Source organism: Orcinus orca, chromosome 15, assembly GCF_937001465.1.
Source record: "Orcinus orca chromosome 15, mOrcOrc1.1, whole genome shotgun sequence".
Classification (NCBI taxonomy): domain Eukaryota; kingdom Metazoa; phylum Chordata; class Mammalia; order Artiodactyla; family Delphinidae; genus Orcinus; species Orcinus orca.
The window spans coordinates 17,365,654-17,389,125 of NC_064573.1; the positions used below are offsets into that span (position 1 = coordinate 17,365,654).

The following is a 23,472-nucleotide window of genomic DNA, read 5'->3' on the forward strand; positions in this document are numbered from 1 at the left end:
TTCTTTGAACTGCTCTTGGCCTGTTTTCTCAGAGGGAAAACACCTATACTTAGTAGGACAATATGCAAATGCTGGCCTTTATATCAAAAATAAAATTTACCAGCAAAAAGTTGGCATAAAGGTTTCTATTGGCTGAAAAGTATATCTTCCTCCTCTAAGTTATAGCTTCCTAACTCTCTCTTTTGTAATGTAAAAGCTAATCTGAGTAATGGATATAAGAATACAGACATATTTAATAGATGCTATCTCTTACTCATTTTTTTTAGGTTTTGAGAAAACCTCTTCACAACACAATTTCAAACAGTGGTTTTATTATAGTTGTGTTTTTGACTAAATATAAGGTGCTTAAATTGTTTTAGAAAGTAAGCAGATATTAATTCATAATTGGAATTCTAATTGGGCACAACTACAACTCGTCCTGCTCAAAAAATTGTTTTAAATTATTTGTTACTAAAAATTATTTATTTTGCATGCTATTGAAGGCTTCTTTACCTGCAGATGGCTGGGAAACATTCCTGAAGACCTTTCTTTTTAACTAAAGATCCTTCAAGGCAGTACATAATGATGTCCATAACCTTTACAGAAAAGACACAAATCTAAAATTAGTTTCAAATACTTAATTTTCCATAATTTAAATTATTAACTTAGGCCTCATTTGCATTAAAATTCTACATAGTTTGATTTTGATATTTACTTTAAAACTACAGTATATTTACTAAAATTACAGTGTACTTACTTTATACTATAGGCCATCCTTTCTCTTACCTGTGAAAACCATTTTTTAAAGACAGCACACAGTAAAATAAAGAAACCAGACTTGTTTACTTGAAAGGCAATTCCTATTTATGTACAGGATAGGTAGCTTTTATTCAAGCACACTCTATGTTCTGTTTTACTTATAGTGAAAGATATGGAAGAGACTATAACCTTTAAAAACTGCTCTAATACCGTCCATTCCATGTGAATGGTAAATGGACATAGCAATCATTTTGATTTTTGAGGAAATTTAAATCAAGTCTCCAGAAATGATACAAAAGTTCATTCATTTTAGTCATCTCTTTCTTTCTTTTAGAGGTGCTGGAAATAAAGATGCTGATTTATATTACTACACTAGAATATTTAATTTAGCTGTGGATGTACTGATATCATTTAAAACGGAATATTCTTACCTCCACGAGAAGATCCACGACATCCGTGGGCATCTTTTCAATAAGAATTTCAATGACTCTCAGAATTTCCCCTTTAGCTCGGGCAAGAGTTGTGGTGTGCATATTCTGCTGGGATTGGGTATTTGCTGCAAGAGCAGTATGTCTGTGCACCTAGAAAAATATTTCCATGTTGCAGATATGGTCGACACTTGATAGACTTACATTTCTAGCCACTGGTTTTTCACTTACTAATACAACAGAAAAAAAAAATCAACAAAAACAAATGTCTTGGGGTGGGTCAGGAAACACTTTTAATTACAAAGAAAGTACTTAGTACAATAAACACTCAGTATGTATTCCCTAATAGAATTCTAGTTCTTGGGCATTATATGAGACTGTAATACAATATCACCATGACATTTTTAAAAAGGGACAGACAGAAGGTTTGTGAATCTTGCATATTCAGCACTGAGGTGGGTAGCAGTTAGGAGACACCAGCGCGTATAAGACATGATTCTTGTTCTCAAGTAATAATGGTAAATGATGCTTACATAGCACTTACTGTGTCCCAGGCACCATTCTAGGTGCTTTATAATCAAGTTGGGAAATTAAAAAAAAACATACCTCCAAAAATAATGAACACTGTGTAAACACAGCTGACCCTTGAACAATGCTGGGAGTTAGGGGCGCCAACCCTCCACGGAGTTGAAAATCCGTGTACAACTTACAGTTGGCCCTCTTGTGTCCAAGGATTCAACCATCCACAAGAATGTTCAGTCCTGTAGTATTTACTACTGAAAAAAATTCACATATAAGTGGACCTGCGCAGTTCAAACCCATGTTGTTCAAGGGTCAACTGTAATTAATGTAAGTTCAGTGTGATTTTTCTTCCTTGTACAAATTGTAAGTCTTAACAGTTCAAAGGAGAAACAGCATTAACAGGCCCTGGGCCAGCCATGCAGGAGTGGGCATGGGGATGGGGTTAGGGACAGCTGTCATGGTGAGAAATACTTCAGTATTTTACTCTAAACCTCTAAGTGAAGTGGAAAACTTTTTTTTAAAAGGTAATAAATGTGGACTATGACATTAAAATATTAGTTAGAACACGAAGAATGTGGGAATCATTGGCAATTAGTTAGACCATTAACATTAAAATATTTAAAAATTACCTTTCTAGTCAAATGCTGGAGTAGAACAAACCCCAAGCATGGCTATTCTAACAGTTCATTTAAAAATACTCATATGTAAATGGTGAAAATTAAGTTTAAAAACACAATTAATATAAAACACTTGTTTATCTCTTTAAAGAGGCAATTTAATGCCTGGCCTTTATAAGACCTGTATCTGTATCAGACTAATGTAAGGCTTATACAGTATATTCAATATTAGTATCTCTGTATATTCCACTGATATGAAAAACTGGTAAAAAAAAAAACAACCCACGTCTAATAAATCTGTTCATTTATACATACATATACTTTATAAAAATATATACTATCTATAAAATATAGACATATACATATGTATATTTTAAACACAGTGGACTCTAGTGCACCACTATGCACTATTAGAAAAACATAGCCCCTTAGTCTGCAAATCTATTTTAGGTGTGAATTCAAAGTCCCACTGCCTCAGATAAACCCATACAATCTGCTATTAGGCCCTTCTTTCCTCCCTTCTAGCTACATTCATGTCACAAATATTTGCTGCATGCCGATTAAGGATGGCTCTGGGGCAGACATAGGCCCAGCAGGTTGTAGGTTATCAGGGCAGACTCCGAGGTATTTATTTAGTATTTTAAAAATTCATCTTAGCTACAGGAAAAACAACTCAGGCAGAGCCCATACCCCACGGACACTGAGTCTGCACATTATTCATGCTAAAATGGAACAAACCTTTAAAGAAAATTTAGGCGTTTATCTTCCTTGCCTTTTCTCCCACTACTAAGACCTATAGGAAAGACCTTATAATTGGTTCATTGTTCTTTACTAGTTTTTCAGTTAGATGTGGGCAATTAGAGCACTGAGAATTCGGGAATCAATTGGCATTCAAGTCTTTATCTGTGATATGTAATAGGAAAAACAATTAGCAAGTTTATGACTTACATTTTTGTTTACAGTTGGAGAGCCAGTGTTAAATAAGTTTTGTTTTGATTATAGGTAGATACTTACACTTGTAAAATGTGGATACCTTTAATATATTTTAATTTGAACAAGCCTGCTATATTTCAGATTGAGAAATTACTGTAAATACAAATATTTACAAGTGAATTAACGTTGAGAACAGAAATGACTACAAAAGCACAAGTAATGAATGCACTGCCGTGGAATTCTGTGTGCATGCACACAGGTACATACATATTCATCCCAGCCCTAAATTATTAACTTGCATTGTTCTAGAACAAACTGTAAGGGTTATCTATAGATACGGACCCTCAGCTCACAATATGAGATAATTCCTCTAACTGCGAAGATGGAGCACACTGAGAAGTTCCTCTCACCTCTTTGGCTATAGTCGTGATGAAGGCGGGTGGTCTGGCCGTGGCAATGAGAGACAGGGCATGCCTCGAGGAGCGGGCAGAGTCAGCTGCAGGGCTCAGAGGCAGCCCCATTGTGATGCTAAACAGGGATCAAAAAAAAAGGAAGAAAGAAAAGAGGCATTAGAAATATAGACTGAAAAGATTAGACACAGCTTATAATGTCAGTTCAAGGTCAATGGGAGCACTCAAACAGTTAGAATATAATGGACTTGCAACAATGAGCAGTGATTAGGAGTCAGGGTGTTCTGGCATCAAATACAAAATCAAATAATTAACCGTGAAGATTGAAAACAGTATGTGCATCTGTCCAAAGTGTTAAAAACGCCTTGTTAACAAATTATCAAGAACTAGTACTGAATACGTATCACATAGCTCCGAATAAGGCAAGAAAGAATATTGTGCAGAGCATTTTCAATTTTTTTCCTTAAAAAACTTAAAGGTAAAAATTTGTTTATAAGGCCAAGTTGAAAGGCTGTATTTAAGGTCTATATCTGAGAGGAAGCAAAACTCACTCTTGTCCATAAAATTACCGAAGAACTGAAAATCACAAAATTATTTTTAGCTTATATATTATTTTTAGTTTGAAATACCCTCAGTAGCGCTAGTTTACCCTACACTCAATACTTTCAGAACCAATCTAATCAGCATTTTCTGCCAGTAGGTATTCAGTATTGTTGCAAAAAATTCTATTAACTGATACTTACTCTCTCTCTATAAAGAACATACACATGACATGGTCCAGGCTATATACAAGAATATGTACATGATGAAATAAATCTTTCTAGAGTGAGAGTATGTCATGATAGGATAGTGCTGCTATATTTTCCTTTGCCACACCTAAAACATAAAAATGATAATATTCTTCTGTTTGTAAGCTTCCTTTATATTTTATATAGACTACTGTGAAAAGTATTAAGACTTTTTTTCGTTAAAACGTGGCATGTGACCCACACATCAACTGTGTACAGGGACTATTTTGTTACTCAGTAAGAGATCCATTATAGCTTCTCTCGCTAGTTAAATAACCTTGGTATTTAAATGTCCATATGAAATTATATTAAGATCTGTCCTGCTCCAATTAAATAATCTTTGTGTTTCATGTGTCAAATGAATTACATTTACTAAAAATTTTAGGAAGTTTACAAGTATCTCTATAATTGATCTAACAATCATTATTTTAACTTTTAGTTGAAAATAAGGAGGCATCACATAGGCATTCCCATCATTCTTAAAAGGTAAATTGATTATAGAAAATTCTGCTTATTTCTTTGTGACTTTTACATTGCTCAGTCTCTGTCTGATAATATAACTGTCTCTACTCTTTTTTTCCAGACTGAGGGTAGACACAAAGCGGGAACTCAGAGGAGAAGACGATGGAGAGCTTTCCTTTCATGTTTACCACAAAAAAGACAGATGTGAGCTGAGAGAACAAACACACATATCGAGCAATAAGCAGAAGGTGCATTGGTGGGCGCATCACCCCCATGGAAGGTCCTGATGCCTTGGGGACCCAATGGGGGCTGGACAGAGATTCTCATCAGGAGAGCAGTTTCTCTTCTGGATTAAACTTTATTATTGAGAATTCAGGAAAAGAAATGTTTACTAGGTGAGTAGTGCTGGGCTAGATTGCTTAAAAAATTATTGTAAAAAGAATTATTGTAAAGTTTTAGATCATTATTAAGCTAAGTTTTAAAAAATTCAAAAGCTAAATTTTTCAGATGCTCTATGATGTTTCCTGTCATCAATGTGGATGAATAGATGTTGATAATATTGAAAGCCTGAAACAAACAAAAATGGTATGTTAATTGAATAATTCTGAACAAACCTAAATCAACATTCCTAAGATCAGTAAAACCACAGGATGTTGAAGTTGGAAAGATCCCCTAGGCAACATCCCTGCCAAGCAGTCAGCCAGGGAGAAAGAGTGGCCATTTCCAAGGCGTCCCACCCCACATGTGGGAGGCATGAGAGGAGGAAAAAGAACTGGACGGGAACCGTAGGTAGAGGGTTGAAGTGGAGCTTCCCTGTGCTACTTCATGTCCTCTTGCATCTGCCCAGAACATCCCTATGAGGTGGTGATATCAGCATTTTACGAGGGAGAAATCAGGTCCAGAGAAAGAGCCAAGGTAGCAGCGTAATGTCTCAGGACAGCCGACCTCTGGACAAAATTAAGGGGGAGGGGCTGGACGATGCTGTGGGTAATTGGATTAATGAATTGCTAACATGACTAAACTCAGCACTTTTGGATGCCTGGCTAGACTGCATCCCTGAGAGAGCTTTCTAGTGGTATGTTGTAATACATGGACCTCCGGTCTGTTTTATTCAGTATCAACAGTGGATTGAATGAAGATACAGGATGCATGGTTATCGACTGGTATGGAGGTAAAGTTGTAACAGAGAGCAACTGTACTAAATAGCAGAACTGGAAATCAAAAACTCTCAAAAAGATCAAATTCAGCTAAAGAAAGAAGTCTTACATGTGGGTACCAATGACCAACTTTACAGGCAGGTATAGGACAGGCGATGGCCGAGCTTATGAAACAGACCTGAGGGTTGTTGTACTTGAAACTTACATCCGTGTGTTGGTGACGTGGCTACCTGCAGGGCTAGGCTGAATCAAGGGAAATACAAGGACAGAGAAGATGTTGCCCCTGCTGCCCTTCCTGGCTCCGGGTGCCCTCCTCATGGATGTGTTTCTCACTAAGAGATGGGGCCTGGCTTCCACAGGACAGGCGTTACAGCATCCTCCTGGAGTCTGTGTAAGTCTTGCCCATTCCCAGCTGTGCTGTCGTGACCTCTTGCAGTTGCAAAGCAGAGTTTTATTCACATAAACAGGATCCTTGCAAACTCACCGCCCACCTCTAAGTCCTCTCTTCCACCCCGTCTCTGTTCCTTGCATGGAGGAGAAAAGTTTAGTGGGATGCTAAGAAGGGGCCAGGGGAGGCGAGGCAGAGGGGAGAAAGAGAGAGAAAGAATAAATACACATGGATATGCACATGTGTGTGTGCACCTGAGGGTGGGGGAGGTCAGCTGACAGACTTCCAAGGCTCACGCCACAGTGTCAAGTGGATATTGTCCCCCTGCCCTCATGCTGTGCCCTGTGGCCACCCTAGACTGAATAAGCACAATGTCAGTAAAATGGTTATATTAAAATACCGACTTCACCAGGTTGATGAGAAGATTGAACTAGATAACAAATGCAAAGACATCTGGCCCTGCATCTGACAGTTACAGGTACAGCAGGTGCTTCTTCTCAACCAAAGATGCCTCTTACAAGTAGAAACAAAGTGAAAAGAAAATGAGATCAATGAATGGCAGGTCACTAGTTTCAAGTTAAAGGCTTAGTCACACATTACCCTTCCTCCTCAGCAAATGACCTTGTGAATCTGGGGAAATTGGCAAACTTCTTATAGGAAGAAAAGTGATAAAGTGGGGGTAATGGGGAAGGAAGCGAACCAAAGACATAGAAAAGTGCTGCCCGTTGGATTCCAGCTGTTGGGAAGCTGGACCACCCAACAATCTGTAGAGGCACCAACGTGTGCATTTGAGTGATTCCTGTCATCAGTGTCTGGCAGTCTGAGGGCAGGACTTCAGAATGTGGAAGCAGCTCTTGCTCTGAGGTCAGGGCTCTGCAGTGACCGTCAGAGCATCCACAGTGCACATGCGGGTGGGCTGTGAGCGTGATAACAGAAAGAAGTCGCCCAGGCAACAGGGGCAGAAGAGAAACCTTGTCTCTCCTGTCTGCAGCCTCTTCAATGCACCCCTGCCAGAGTAATCTTCCCAAAGCACCAACTTTATTTCATGGTTAACCTGCTTAAAAACCGCACTGGGTCCTAGTGCTTAGAAAAATCTTAAACTCCTTGGCTGGAGATTCCAGGCCCTCCATAATCTTGTTTTGCTAATTTATAACTCAGTCATTTCCACACCCATGCTCCCGAGGCCAGACTAATTTCAAAGCTGGTCCCTAAAATTCGATTCCTCTTTTAATCGTAGTATTTTGCTAAGCTTCTCTGCTACCCCTTTCCTCACTAGCACACTCTCCTCCCTCCCCTCTGTTCAATTCTTGTGGAAGCCCACGTGGTATTCTGCAATTGCTACAGCACTCAATTACCATCTATTGAAACAAAAACAACCAACGACAAAACCTGTTCATTCCGGGCCCTTAGCACTGACCCTCATTCTGAACTAGTTTTATACTGTGAACCAATAAACAGGTTAGGACCATGCCTTCTAATCCTGTGTACCACCCCCTACCCCCTGCAATGTGCCTAGTACAGCCCTTGGACATAGTGGTAGCTCAATAGTTAAATGAAGGTAAATGAAGTTACCTGGCAAATGCAGCAGGAAAAAAAAAAAAAATCACTTAAGCCAGTTATTCGACTGAATTGACCAAGAAATGAAGTCAAAGTAATTGATGTGGTGGTCCCAACAGACAAAGTCTAATTCTGCATGTAGTTATCTTGAAAGTCAAAAGTGTACTGGGTGTGTGATATATTTTAATGTGGAATTCTAACTGAAAAGGAAGGACCATACTATCAGAGGCCTTGAAATTAAAGGGGATGTCTGCCTTATTCTGGAATCTGGATGTAAACACAGAACTCACTCTTTTCACCTGATCCTGCTTATCTGGCTCTTATGCAGATCATCTGTTACATAGGTTTATAGGGTGGTCTTTGTTTCAGTCTTTATTCTGAAAAATATGATATGACATACTCTCAGTTTTACTCAGCATTTCAGTATACACATTCAATATGAAATACCAGAGATGATAGATATTATAAATAAAAACCATGAATAGAAAATAGTCCACTCAGGCCAAGCTCAATCCTTACTTGACTGCTCATTAAATCCTGTTCTAACCCTTACTCCATGGCAGTAAAAGCTTTTTAAAACTTACATGTAAGACCACCTCAGTTAAATGTCACTGTCTACAATTGTCAGACTTCACCCATCTGTCAAATTATGGAACGCCATAAGGGAATATTCAGGGTGGGGGGAACACAACTTTCATAGAATAACCTGCAAATCATAGTCAACACGATTATGGACTGAGTGCTTGTGTCTCCCTAAAATTCAGATGTTGAAGCCCTAAGCCTCAATGTGATGGTATATGGAGACAGGCCTCTAGGAGATAATTAGAGTTAGATAAGGACATGAAGGTGGGGCCCTTGTGATGGGATTAGTGCCCTTATGAGAGAAACCAGAGAGCTTGATCTACTTCTCTCTTCAAATCTTGGTCACAAAGAAGTCACGTCAGGACACAGCAAGACGGCAGAGCCTACAAGCCAGGAGAACAGACCTCAGAATGAGGTCTTAACAGCACCTTGACCTTGAACTTCCCAGCCTCCAGAACTGTGAAAAATAAATGTCTGTTGTTTAAGTAGCCCAGTCTGTGGTGCTTTGTTATGGCAGCCCAAGTGAACTAAGACAAACAGTAACAGAACATTGAAAACACTCTCCATCTGAAACAAAGACTAAAATTATTTTGAAAATACATAATTACGTATCATCTGGGAATTCCATTCTACCCCTCCCTGGTAAAATAGGTGTGTTAACAATTGTCTTTAATGAACAACTGTCTTTAATGTAATAGGGAATCAGCAATTCCTCTTTGTCATGTGGGACCTAAATCTGATAAGTCACAGGTGGCACTAACTTCCTAAACTCAAAGGTGGCAATTCCTCCAAGTGCATATCTTTCAGACCTATTTCCTATATATTGTATACATTTACAATGAATAAAATCTATGCCAACATGATTTAGTTAAATGGTTTCCTCCAATTATAAACTTTCTATTAAAAATAAATGTCATGTGAATAGGAAAAATAATCTAAATATTGAAGCCTAAAGCACCTTAGTGTTTGTATGATGTGATCTTTACTCTCTGGCTCTCAAATCTAAAAATTATGATTGAGATCTGAGTTAAAATGTCAATTCTTTTTTCTCCAACTCTATTTTATATTGTCCAGAAAGAGTCTTTCCAACATATAAGGCTTATCTATGTTATCAGAGCATGTGTGGTTTCCAATGACTATGTTTCTCCCTTAAAGTTTGGCAACTGTGAATATTACAGAAAAGCAATGGACTCTGTGTAGTTCATCCACATCCCTCAGTCACAGCAGTATGAGGTGAGAGTCTGGTACCTTCAGCAGCTTGGCCGGCCCTGCTCTGCTGTTCTCTTTCAGAGTAAAGGTCTGCAACATGAACTAGGAAAATGGAATCAGAATCACAGACCACAACACATACAAAAGCACAAGGATTCTTCTGTACTTTTACATAAAACAAAAGTAGGATTTTCTACTGTTTCTAACATTTTATCCATATGTCCATAACCATGCTGATCTAAAAATCCATGGATTTTTAATAAAGATAATACTGCATACATTTCTATTATTTTCACAATCAGCTGGGGATGACTTAACCTATGATTTCAACGAAGTGCAGCCTTCCGTTTTCAATTAAACAGTCCCTCATGAATAAACAGCCCATAACCATTAACTTAAAAATTCCTCACGTAAAATTCTACCTGTGGATCTCTCATTATATAAAGGGTGACATAACCATGCAGTATGGAAGCAGCAGAATGGGAGCCGGGAGACTTAAGTGACAGTCTTAGCTCTCACAGGACTAGTGTAACCTCAGACAAGTTGTTTAATCTCTACAACTTATTTTTACTTAATAGCATATTAAGGGCACTGGATTGCATGCTGTTGAAGAAGACTTTTGTCTCTAAAATTCTAGGACTTTATTAAATGTTTATTGCAAATAACAAGGCAAATCATATAACAGGTGTTTGAATACATAAGAATAAACACATAGTATCGAAACATGGCCCAAGCTGTCAAGGAGTTTACTGATATTTAAATGGGCTTCTAGTTTCCAGAAGGCACAAAATTCTTGATGAAAATGATTTCATTACATAGATTTTAAAAAGCTGAAAATTCTGAGTTGACCTCTTTTAGGTCCTTTTAATAGGTTGTTTTGAATTTAGTACTCTGTTGGTCTTTAATTCTCTGGGTATAAGATTTCAAATGCAAGATGGCACAGGGGTGGGAGCGTGGCTTTTGGTGTCAGTGAGACCTGGGTTTGAACCTCACCTTTTCCTGGACAAGAGAAAGCACCTGTCTCAGATTCGTTTTATGATCTTTTATAGTCATTTTTACACTCTTTTAATAAAGAAAAAGGTAAAACCAATCCTCTCTTTGAACCCAATTCTATTCCCCAGAGATAATGAGTAAGGCAATTATGTTCAAGTTTTTGACTGGAGCATCCCAGGGTTTAATTTCTGCAAGAAATTAATAAATAAAATTAGCTAAAAACAATGCTTAGTTTCATGTCCCTATGTGTGCAGCTGTCCCTCAGCCTCTCTGGGGTGTGCCTGGGCTTTTCCCGTCTGTCCTTTTGCACGTCGTAGTTATTCTTCCCCACCTCTCCTCACAATCATTCAGAGGAAAGATTCAGATGAAATTCTTCCTTGGGTACTGTCTGGGTAACCCCTGTGGTTCATCTGCCATGCTCTGAATGTCCATACCTTTTACTCTCCTTCTTTCCTGTAAGATCTTATCTTTCCTGTAAGACTGCAAGTCACGTGAAGGGTCTTTCATGAAAGTTTGTCACTACATATAGTACCTAACACTGTCCCTTCCACATATTAGCTACTCAATAGATGCTTGCTTACTTAATAAATGTAGTTTAAAATTGGGCAAAATGTTTGAAAACACTGGAAAACAGCTGGTTTTATTTTGATTCCAAAGATATAAAATTCTAAGCCGTATTTCTAAAATAAAAGCATTATTGGGCTTCCCTGGTGGCGCAGTGGTTGAGAGTCCGCCTGCCGATGCAGGGGACACGGGTTCGTGCCCCGGTCCGGGAGGATCCCACATGCCACGGAGCGGCTGGGTCCGTGAGCCATGGCCGCTGAGCCTGCGTGTCCGGAGCCTGTGCTCCGCAACGGGAGAGGCCAGAACAGTGAGAGGCCCGCGTACCGCAAAAAAAAAAAAAAGCATTATTAATTCTGGGAAAATGCTCTATTAGTCTTGAGCCATATACAGTTTTTCAGGAGGCCTCTCAGGAGTTATCTCTGACAGAGGATGTCAACACAGGGGAGAGAAGGAAAGAGAGAAACTCTGCTATCACATGTATGCCTCAGAACTAGATACCAACCTGAGCGAGCTGCCCTACCTTGAACCCCCTCCTTCATAAACTCACAAGAATTGAAATAAAGAAGGAAACACTGCTTATGTTTTTTTCTTTTTAAAAAGCACAAGCCTAATATAAAAGCTTCTCCATAAAGCAAGCTTAAGATCACAGTCGGCAGCAAGGCGGCCAAGCGGTGTTATCGTGTGCACAGAGAAGTGGGCACAGAAGGGCGGCCCCACAGGCACTGTGAGGGTAAGATGCACAGTCACCCTGCTGCTCTATCTCGCCCCATCTCAGTCCTTCTGCAGCCTGTACCAAGTGTGTCGTGGATGTAACAGGTCATTTTCAATCTAAATCTTGTTATAGACTAATAAGCAAACATTTTCTTGCTTATTATACAATTTATCATGATGAAAATTACATTGGACTCCTCAAGGCTACACGCTGATACATTCATTTATTCAGAGCTGTGTGTAGAGAGTTATACTAATCTTCATGACAGAAAAGGATGTAATAGCAAGATTTAAATTACCTACTGAAAGCTAAAGTATTGGTGTCTGTGGACATACTCCATGTAGATAAAACAGAGCACATCTTTATGTTTGCTGATATAAGCTTCATGTGAACTTATTTAAACACAAAATAAAACAAAATGTGAGATGGTTAGTCTAAAATAGAAACCCATTACTTCTCCCAGGCAACAAAACGAGACTGCATACTATTGAAATTGTTTTTGATCAGATTTGAAAATAGGCTATAAAATTAGGTCAAAGTAAAATTCTGGACAATCAAAAATATTAAAGGCTTCTCAAGGTAACCAGGAGAGCTGAGGTAAAAGAAGCCACTCTGTTGACTCCTTGGAGGGTGTCCATGGCAGTTGCAGCCAAGCGGAGGGTAAAAGGTTGAAAATACGTTCCAGGCTTTGCACAAAGGCCAGCCTCTTACGACTGCTGCCAACACATGGGCTCACATTCCCTCCTAATCCTTTAAGTCAATCGAGAACCTTCAGGCCACCTGTATCCATCCAGAAACTACCCTGATTGTCACTATGTGGAAGTGTTTACTCTAGAAACGGGCATCTCTTCCATCTGTTGAACACTAGGACAATGACAATGGCATCACCATCCATACCCCCTCCCCCCGCAATATAGGGAACATCCATCCAATCTCTTAACATGTGCTAAGTGCTCTTCTAAGCACCTGGCAAATATAAACTCACTTAACATCAATCTTATGAAGTAGGTATTTAATTAGCCCCAACTTGTAAATGGAACTGAGGTGAGAGGTGAAGTAATTTACTGAAGGGTATATAGCTAGGGAGACACAGAGGTGAAGTTTAGGAAGTGTGGCAGTATGAAGCAGGTGAAGGGGGAGGACAGCTGCTTAGGTTTGAAATGAATACCCTTCCCCTACCAGTCAATCTTGGGACTTTGGGCTGGGGATGCCCAATCTGTGGACAAAGTCACAGCATTCCAGTCTAGCCTTCAGTTGTTTCTCTGGTCTCCACTTCTGAGCATAGAGCAGCCAGCAGAAAGACGACAGGCCCAAAGCATGCTAGAATATAAGGCAACTGTGGGATATGAAAGAGGCAACCATGAAGATAAGGGCAGAGAACCCTAGTTTTTTAAAAGGTTATCAATGATAGGCATGAAATGCCATTCACTGAAAAAATCAAAGAGGTGATAACACTTACAGGCAGACCTCAAAGATACTGTAGGTTCGGTTCCAGAGCAGCGCAATAAAGCGAGTATCACAATAAAGCGATGCGCACGAATTGTTTAGCTTCCCAGTAAACATATAAAAAGTATGTTTATACTACACTGTAGTCTATTAAGTGTGCAATATCATTAAGTATTTTTACAATGTACATACCTTAATTAAAAAATACTTTATTGCTAAAAAAGTCACAATAATTACAAAAATAACATCAAAGATCACTGACTACAGACAGCCATAACAAATGTAGTAATAAAAAAGTTTGAAATATTGCTAGAATTACAAAAATGAGACACAGAGTCATGAATGAGCAAATGCTGTTGGAAAAATGGTGCCAAAAGACTTGCTCAATGCAGGGTTACCATAAACCTTTGATTTGTAAAAAAAAAAGAAACCCACAGCATCTGTGAAACGCAATAAAGTGAAGGACAGTAAAATGATGTCTGCCTGTACATTAAGAGAGGCATCATGGGACAGTTCAAGAATTCCTCCCACTAGGAATTCACCCTCACTAGGATGACTATACTAAAAAAGCAACAACAAAACCGGAAGATAAATGTTGGCGAGGATGCAAAGACAATTCCTACACTGCTGGTAGGAATATAAAATGGTGCAGCTGCTACGGAAAACAGTTTGGTGGTTCCTCAATATGCTAAACACAGAATTACCACATGACCCAGCAATTCCACTTTTAGGTATCTACCTAAGAGAAATGAAAACTAGGTGTTCAAACAAAGTGGAAGTGAGCCACATGGCCATCAACAGATGAATAGGTAAATAAAATGTGGTATATCCACAGAATGGAATATTGTTCAACTATAAAGAGAAACAAAGTACTGAAAAATGCTGCAACATGAATGAACCTTGGAATCATTATGCTAAGTGGCCACATACTGTATAATTCCACTTATATGAAATATTCAGAATAGGCAAATTCACAGAGACAGAAAGCAGATTATTGATTGTCAGGGGACAGTGGGAGGGGAGAACGGAAAGGGACTGCTCAATGGGTATGGAGTCTCCATTTGGGGTGACTGATACTGGGAACTAGGTAGTGGTGATGGCTGCATAACTGTGAATGCAGAGAATGTTGCTGAATTGTATCCTTTAAGAGGGATACAGTAGTAAATTTCCTGTTAGATATGTATTATACCATCAAAACAAAACAAAAAAGACTCCCTCCAGGAATCAGGAGGCTGGGTTCTCAAGTCAATACTAACCTCTATCACCAGCCCCAGTTTCATTTTAGGAACTGCCTTGGATCCTCTTCTTATTCCTCTATTCTCATCCCTGCCTCCCTGGACCATTGCAACCTCCTTATGGCTGATCCTCTGCTGTGTGCAAATGAAACCTCAATAAAGTTGGTTTAAAAATTAACACGAGTGCAAAGGAGTAATTCCCCAAACTGGCCAGGTATTGTATCAGTAAAACATTTTTGAGCAACTATATATATCATTTTCCTTATATGTGATATGTTTATATTATTATTAGCTGATGATACCTCAAGGCACAATAAACATATATTTAAAACTATGCCACAGATAAATCATTCACTGGCTCAAAGCTAAATCCCAATTGTGTTAAAATGACAGAAACATATTTCCCTTTCATTGTCTATTTCCAAAATTTCATATATTGAGATATCTGTCTATTTTTTCTCCATATGCAATTTATAAAGAGTAATCAATGACCTCTACTAAAACAAAACAAGCAAAACCAATAAAAGCCAAATGAACTGAAATGGAGCGTGTACTTGGCAAGTTGTTTCTCGGCATCAGCACAAAGTTCAAGAAGCCCCATCAGGACAGCAGACACATCCATGTAAGGCTCCCAAACTGTGAAACCACGTCCAATCAGATCAATGGCTGTTCTTCGGATCGTACTGTGTGGAGGAAGTTTGGGGCTTGGTGGCTGCAGCAGAAGAAATGTCAGTGCCTTACCTAAAATTACAAAATAAAAGGCAGAGCAATAAAGTAATTTTACTTTTGTGATGTTTTCTTTGAAGCATATTTTCAAAATATAAACCACTTTGGATTTACTTTAACTGACAAGGGGTTTTGAATAGTAAGACTATAAAAAGATCTCAAGTTTACAGTTTGTTTAGCCATGTACTTTAAAGAGATAAGTTAGGCTACAATATTTTATACCATATTCTAAAGTGTTGTAATTACATAATAACTATATTTAAATAAGTGTATATAATTTCAAAACATAATAGTGATTCTAAACTTCCAAACAATGTTTCTCCCTACTCAGCATTCTGCAAAATGAAGATGCTTCCAAATAATGTAAGATGGTATTTCTTCATCTTTCTTCTGCATCTAACAGAATTCATATGCGAAATGCTTCATCAATAACACTTCTCATCACAGGCAATGATTATCAACAGGGATGAGCGATGGAGAAGGTAGAATGTGTAGTTTTCAAAAGTCTCCACTCCACACCGCCACTGCCCCAGACAAGCATATTTGTTCCTCCACATTCTGGTGTACCAATAGCAGACAATGACGTCAAGTACTGGTAAATTCTTCACATAAGTTTGTCACGCAATTTTAAAAATAGCTCAATATTACTTCTAAATCTGATGAAATGATCTAGATTTTAATTAATATGTATTCCTTTATGTTGAAGATCAAGCTAACCGTTTGTATACCTAAGCCAATGGTCATTAAGCTACAAAAGCTCATCTACTGCCAAAGGCATTTTGACATTAAAAAAACACAAAACACCAGGGATTGTCAAGAACAAACTGCAACGTAGAAGAGGGTTTTTTGTTTGTTTGGTTTTTGAGGGGAAGAAACAAAACAGTTTATAAATCATATTACTGTATAACATACTAGTTAAAGGGAACAGAGGCTTCAGATTCAAGACAGAGTATTAACTGATTTTATAACTTACTAGGGGGCAGGCTTAGGAAGATACTCAGTGAGTCTCAGCTTCCTTGTCTGTAAAATGGGGATAATAATAGCTATCACTCATGAAGGGCCAGAGTGTTAAATGAATTAAACAATGAAGTGTACTGCCAGGTGCCCTCACTGGCATGTGTTCAGTGAAGGGCAGTCAGGGCTCATTCTGAATAACATGTTGAACTTGTCTGTTTTTAAAATTAAGAACATGGCATATAAACTTTAATTTAATTCACTCAACAAATAAAAGCATTTACTCATTGGCTATGCTATAGCCAATTGTTAAATGAGAACGGATTGAAATGGGGGTGAAAAGAAAGATATTGTAAAGCGGAGACAAGTCTGTGAACGCACTCTCTATACAGTGGTTCTGAATTTCTTCTCAGTCACAGAATCCTTAAAGATTCTAATAGAATGTTTTTAAAAGATAAAAAAATAAAATAAAAAGAATCTGTTGAAAGCCATCAGTCCTTTCCTCAGGAAACTATATATACATACATATCCACCAAATTCTGCAGAAAGATGTCAAGGAGGCCACGGACCTTGGGTTAACAACTCCTGCCGTAAACGAAAAAGGTACACAGATATGGAAAGCCTCCTTGAGAAAAACATGTAGAAATTCATACTTCATTCATACATGTATTTGAAAATTTTACTCTCATACTTAGCTATGTAAATATAATATGTAAAGTTCCAAGTTTGTGGATCATAAAAATGTAAACCCCTTGAAAGAAAGAGATCCAATGCTCTATTTTCTGCCAGTACCTATGTGTCTCTTCTCACAAGTTATCTTTAAATATAAGCATTTTGGTGCATTTCCCTTCTCCTCAGCAAGTTTGTTAGCTCCTTGAGGGTAGGAAGTATGTTTCATATAACTCTGCATCTCCCAAACCACCAAGCACAATGCTTTGCACACATTATGGACCTAAAATGGATAAGAGACCTGCCTTTACTGCACGTACACTTCTAACGCAGCTCCTGGCCCCAGTTTGCCAGAATGATATTTCAAACTGTCAAGAATATCTACCACTTTCCTGTTATTCTTGACATCTAGGAAGTCGCTCCATATAATATAGGTGCTCTGCAATATGGGCCAAGGTGATGAAAAAGCTAAAATTAAGACAATGATAGCACTTCTCTATTAACAGAAAAAAATCTCGTGACGGAATTTTATGAATTTTAAGTTTTATCTCTCAGAACTTTTCTTAAATCTTAGGTACCCAATAAAGGCTGTATTTTAATCTCTTCAAGATAGAATCTAATTTTGTACAAAGGCACATATTTACTTATGTTATGTAAGTGCCCCACTACTGCACAATTGGGGAATATTGCCTCACTGAGTAACCAAGATGGAGAAGGATGCTACCACCTGCCATCACGATTGAGTCCTTTGTAAAAGACTCTCCTGGTGGCAGTATTAAGAAGTTCAACAAATTGGCCTGATAGTCACTCAACACTTTCCACAATTTGGTCCCAAACTTTCCATCCAAAGATTCACTGAGGAACTGTTTATAGAGTATTGTTATATTGATATTATACTAAATGCTGGGGAAACACAAGAGAACAATACTCAGTTCTTTCCCTCAGGAAAATTCACTGTAGCTCAGGATATAGGTGAGAAAACAGGTAATTTGAATATATTATGAGGAATGTTAGAACATTTATAAGCACAAGGTATCAAGATAGAACCTAAAAGGGACGCTTAACCCAATCTTAGGGATATAAGAAGGCTTCCAGGGAAAGGTGGCCTCTATACAAAACCCTAAAGACTAAGTAAAACTTGGTCACTCACAGGAGAGGAGTATGGAAAGAAAACATTCTAGGCAGAGAGAAAGGCATGTCTAAAGACTATCAGATGAGAGAGAACACGACCAGACCAACAGATTACACATAGTTCAATATGGCTGGAAAGTTCGTCGGTGGAAAGAGAAGAGGTTGGGGCGATGGACAAGAGGGAAGAGGACGAGGTGGATGAAATATAACTGTGAGACACGCGACAGCACAGGTTATTAGAGCCTGATCACAAAGGGCCTTATATGCCATGCTAAGAGTTTGTTCATTCTGGTGACAATGGGGAACAACTGGAAAGTTTTAAGCAAATGAGGGGTTTGATTAGATTTTCATTTTAGAAAGATCAACATTTAGGCTGTCATGATTAGAAAGGGGCAAGAACAACGGGACCTTCAAGATGGAGGAATTAAGATGTGTAGATCACCTTCTTCCCCACGAATACATCAAAAATACATCTACACGTGGAACAACTCCTACAGAACACCTACTGAATGCTGGCAGAAGACCTCAGACCTCCCAAAAGGCAAGAAATTCCCCACGTACCTGGGTAGCGCAAAAGAAAAAACAGAGAGAAAAGAATAGGGATGGGACCTGCACCTCTGGGACAGAGCTGTGAAGGAGGAAAACTTTCTACACACTAGGAAGCCCCTTCACTGGCAGAGGCAGGCAGTGGGTGGGGGGCGGGGAGCTTTGGAGCCACAGAGGAGAGCGCAGCAACACGGGTGCAGAGGGCAAAGGAGAGAGATTCCCGTACAGAGATTCCCATACAGTGCTGGGGCCGACCAGCACTCACCAGCCCGAAAGGCTTGTCTGCTCACCCGCTGGGGCAGGCGGGGGCTGGGAGCTGAGGCTCGGGCTTCGGAGGTTGGATCCCAGGGAGAGGACTGGGGTTGGCTGCGTGAACACAACCTGAAGGGGGCTAGTGCACCACAGCTAGCCGGGAGGGAGTCCGGGAAAAGGTCTGGACCTGCCAAAGAGGCAAGAAACCATTGTTTCAGGGTGCGCAAGAGGGGGGATTCAGAGCACCGCCTAAACGAGCTCCAGAGATGGGCACGAGCCGCGGCTACCAGCGCAGACCCCAGAGACGGGCATGAAACGCTAAGGCTGCTGCTGCCACCACCAAGAAGCCTGTGTGCAAGCACAGGTCACTCTCCACACCTCCCCTCCCGGGAGCCTGTGCAGCCCGCCACCGCCAGGGTCCCGTGAGCCAGGGACAACGTCCCTGGAAGAACACACGGCGCACCTCGGGCTGTTGCAACTTTATGCTGGCTGCTGCCGCCGCAGGCTCACCCCGCACTCCATACACCTTCCGCCCCGCCCCGAACCACGGCCTGAGTGAGCCACAGCCCCCTAATAAGCTGCCACTCTAACCACATCCTGTCTGGGTGGGGAACAGATGCCAGAGGGTGACCTACATATAGAGGCGGGGCCAAACCCAAAGCTGAACCCCGGGAGCTGTGCAAACAAGGAAGAGAAAGGGAAGTCCCTCCCAGCAGGCTCAGGAGCAGTGTATTAAATCTCCACAATCAACTTGATGTACCCTGCACCTGTGGAATACCTGAATAGACAACGAGTCATCCCAAAATTGTGGCGGTGGACTTCGGGAGCAATTGTAGACTTGGGGTTTGCTGTCTGCGACTGATTTGTTTCTGATTTTTATGTTTATCTTAGTTTAATCTTTAGCACTTGTTATCATTGGTGGGTTTGTTTATTGGTTTGGTTGCTCTCTTCCTTTTTTTATAATTATTATTATTTTTCATTTAAATAATTTTTATATTAAAAACTTTTAAAAACTTTATTATTATTCTTTTTCTTTCCTTTTTCCTCCCTTTTCTTCTGAGCTGTGTGGCTGACAGGATCTTGGTGCTCAGGCCTGAGACTCTGAGATGGGAAAGTCGAGTTCAGAACATTGGACCAACAGAGACCTCCCAGTCCCACGTAAAATCAATCAGTGAGAGCTCTCCCAGGGATCTCTGTCTCAAAGTTAAGACCCAGCTCCACCCAACGGCCAGCAAAATCCAGTGCCAGATGCCCCATGCCAAACAATTAGCAAGAGAGAAACACAACCCCACCCATTAGCAGAGAGGCTGCCTAAAATCATACTAGGTTCACAGACATCCCAAAACACACCACCAGATGTGGCCCTGACCATCAGAAAAGAATGATCCAGCCCCACCGACTAGAACACAGGAACCAGTCCCCTCCATCAGGAAGCCTACACAAGCCACTGAACCAACCTCACCCACTGGGGGCACACACCAAAAACAATGGGAACTACAAACCTGCAGCCTGCAAAAAGGAGACCCCAAACACAGTAAGTTAAACAAAATGAGAAGACAGAGAAATATGCAGCAGATGAAGGAGCAAGGTAAAAACCCACCAGACCAAACAAATGAAGAGGAAATAGGCAGTGTACCTGAAAAAGAATTCAGAGTAATGATAGTAAAGATGATCCAAAATCTTGGAAATAGAATAGACAAAATACAAGAAACGTTTAACAAGGACCCAGGAGAACTAAAGAGCAAACAAACAATGATGAACAACACAATAAATGAAATGAAAAATTCTCTAGAAGGAATTAATAGCAGAATAACTGAGGCAGAAGAATGGATAAGTGACCTGGAAGATAAAATAGTGGAAATAACTACCACAGAGCAGAATGAAGAAAAAAGAATGAAAGCAATTGAGGACAGTCTCAGAGACCTCTGGGACAACATTAAACACACAAACAATCGAATTATAGGGGTCCCAGAAGAAGAGAAAAGAAAGGGACTGAGAAAATATTTGAAGAGATTACAGTTGAAAACTTCCCTAACATGGGAAAGGAAATAGTCAGTCAAGTCCAGGAAGCACAGACAGTTCCATACAGGATATATCCAAGGAGAAACATGCCAAGACACAGATTAATCAAACTATCAGAAATTAAATACAGAGAACAAATATTAAAAGCAGCAAGGGAAAAGCAACAAATAACATACAAGGGAATCCCCATAAGGTTAACAGCTGATCTTTCAGCAGAAACTGCAAGCCAGAAGGGAGTGGCTTGGACATATTTAAAGTGATGAAAGGGAAAAACCTACAACCAAGATTACTCTACCCAGCAAGGATCTCATTCAAATTCAACAGAGAAATTAAAACATTTACAGACAAGCAAAAGTTAAGAGAATTCAGCACCACCAAACCAGCTCTACAATAAATGCTAAAGGACCTTCTCTAGGCAGGAAAAACAAGAGAAGAAAAAGACTTACAATAACAAAACAATTAAAAAAATGGTAATAGAAACATACATATCGATAACTACCTTAAATGTAAAGGGATTAAATGCTCCAACCAAAAGACACAGACCGGCTGAATGGATGCAAAAACAAGACCCATACTTACGCTGTCTACAAGACACCCACTTCAGACCTAGGGACACATACAGACTGACAGCGAGGGGATGGAAAAAGATATTCCATGCAAATGGAAATCAAAAGAAAGCTGCAGCAGCAATTCTCATATCAGACAAAATAGACTTTAAAACAAAGACTATTACAAGAGACAAAGAAGGCCACTACATAATGATCAAGGGATCCATCCAAGAAGAAGATATAACAATTGTAAATATTTATGCACCCACCATAGAAACACCTCAATACATAAGGCAAATGCTAACAGCCATAAAAGGGGAAATCGACATTAACACAATCATAGTAGGGGAGTTTAACACCCCACTTTCACCAATGGACAGATCATCCAAAATGAAAATAAATAAGGAAACAAAAGCTTTAAATGACACATTAAACAAGATGGACCTAATTGATATTCATAGGACATTCCATCTAAAAACAGCAGATTACACTTTCTTCAAAAGTGCTCATGGAACATTCTCTAGGATAAATCATGTCCTGGGTTACAAATCAAGCCTTGGTAAATTTAAGAAAATTGAAATCGTATCAAGTATCTTTTCCAACCACAACGCTATGAGACTAGATATCAATTACAGGAAAAAAACTAAAAAATACAAATACATGGAGGCTAAACAATACACTACTAAATAACCAAGAGGTAACTGAAGAAATCAAAGAGGAAATCAAAAAATACCTAGAAACAAATGACAATGAAAACTTGACGACCCCAAACCTATGGGATGCAGGAAAAGCAGTTCTAAGAGGGAAGTTTATAGCAATACAATCCTACCTCAAGAAACAAGAAATATCTCAAATAAACAACCTAAACTTACACCTAAAGCAAACAGAGTAATAAGGACAAAAAAAACCCAAAATTAGCAGAAGGAAAGAATTCATAAAGATCATATCAGAAATAAATGAAAAAGAAATGAAGGAACTGATACCAAAGATCAATAAAACTGAAAGCTGGTTCTTTAAGAAGATAAACAATAATGATAAACCATTAGCCAGACTCATCAAGAAAAAAGGGAGAAGACTCAAATCAATAGAATTAGAAATGAAAAAGGAAGAGTAACACCTGACACTTCAAAACTACAAAGGATCACGAGAGATTATTACAAGCAACTATATGCCAATAAAATGGACAGCCTGGAAGAAATGGACAAATTCTTAGAAAAGCACAACCTTCCAAGACTGAATCAGGAAGAAATATAAAATATAAACAGACCAATCACAAGCACTGAAATTGAAAGTGTGATTAAAAATCTTCCAACAAACAAAAGTCCAGGACCAGATGCCTCCACAGGCAAATTCTATCAAACATTTAGAGAAGAGCTAAGACCTATCCTTCTCTAACTCTTCCAAAATATAGCAGAGGGAGGAACACTCCCAAACACATTCTAAGAGGCCACCATCACCGTGATACCAAAACCAGAAAAAGATGCCACAAAAAAAGAAAACTACAGGCCAATATCTCTGATGAACATAGATGCAAAAATCCTCAACAAAATACTAGCAAACAGAATCCAGCAGCACATTAAAAGGAGCATACACCATGATCAAGTGGGGTTTATACCAGGAATGCAAGGATTCTTAAATATACAGAAATCAACCAATGTGATAAACCATATTAAGAAACTGAAGGATAAAAACCATATGATCATCTCAATACATGCAGAAAAAGCTTTTGACAAAATTCAACACCCATTTATGATAAAAACAAGCCAGAAAAGAGGCATAGAGAGGGAACTTACCTCAACATAATAAAGGCCCTATATAGCAAACCCACAGCCAACATCATTCTCAATGGTGAAAAACTGAAACCATTTCCTCTAAGTACAGGA

General features: G+C 39.2%; 1 protein-coding gene across 9 annotated transcripts in view; it reads right to left on the bottom strand.

The window, feature by feature from the left end:
- Positions 1 to 23,472, bottom strand: part of WDR7 (WD repeat domain 7) — a 389,035-nt gene that overhangs the window by 115,533 nt on the left and 250,030 nt on the right. For all 9 annotated transcript variants that reach the window (XM_049698641.1, XM_049698642.1, XM_033421490.2 and 6 more), the window contains 4 exons: positions 15,296 to 15,482; positions 3,649 to 3,766; positions 1,170 to 1,319; positions 493 to 575 (listed from right to left, as the gene is read on the bottom strand). In XM_049698641.1, the coding sequence (XP_049554598.1) occupies positions 493 to 575; positions 1,170 to 1,319; positions 3,649 to 3,766; positions 15,296 to 15,482 (538 nt within the window). The remainder of the gene's footprint in view (positions 1 to 492; positions 576 to 1,169; positions 1,320 to 3,648; positions 3,767 to 15,295; positions 15,483 to 23,472) is intronic.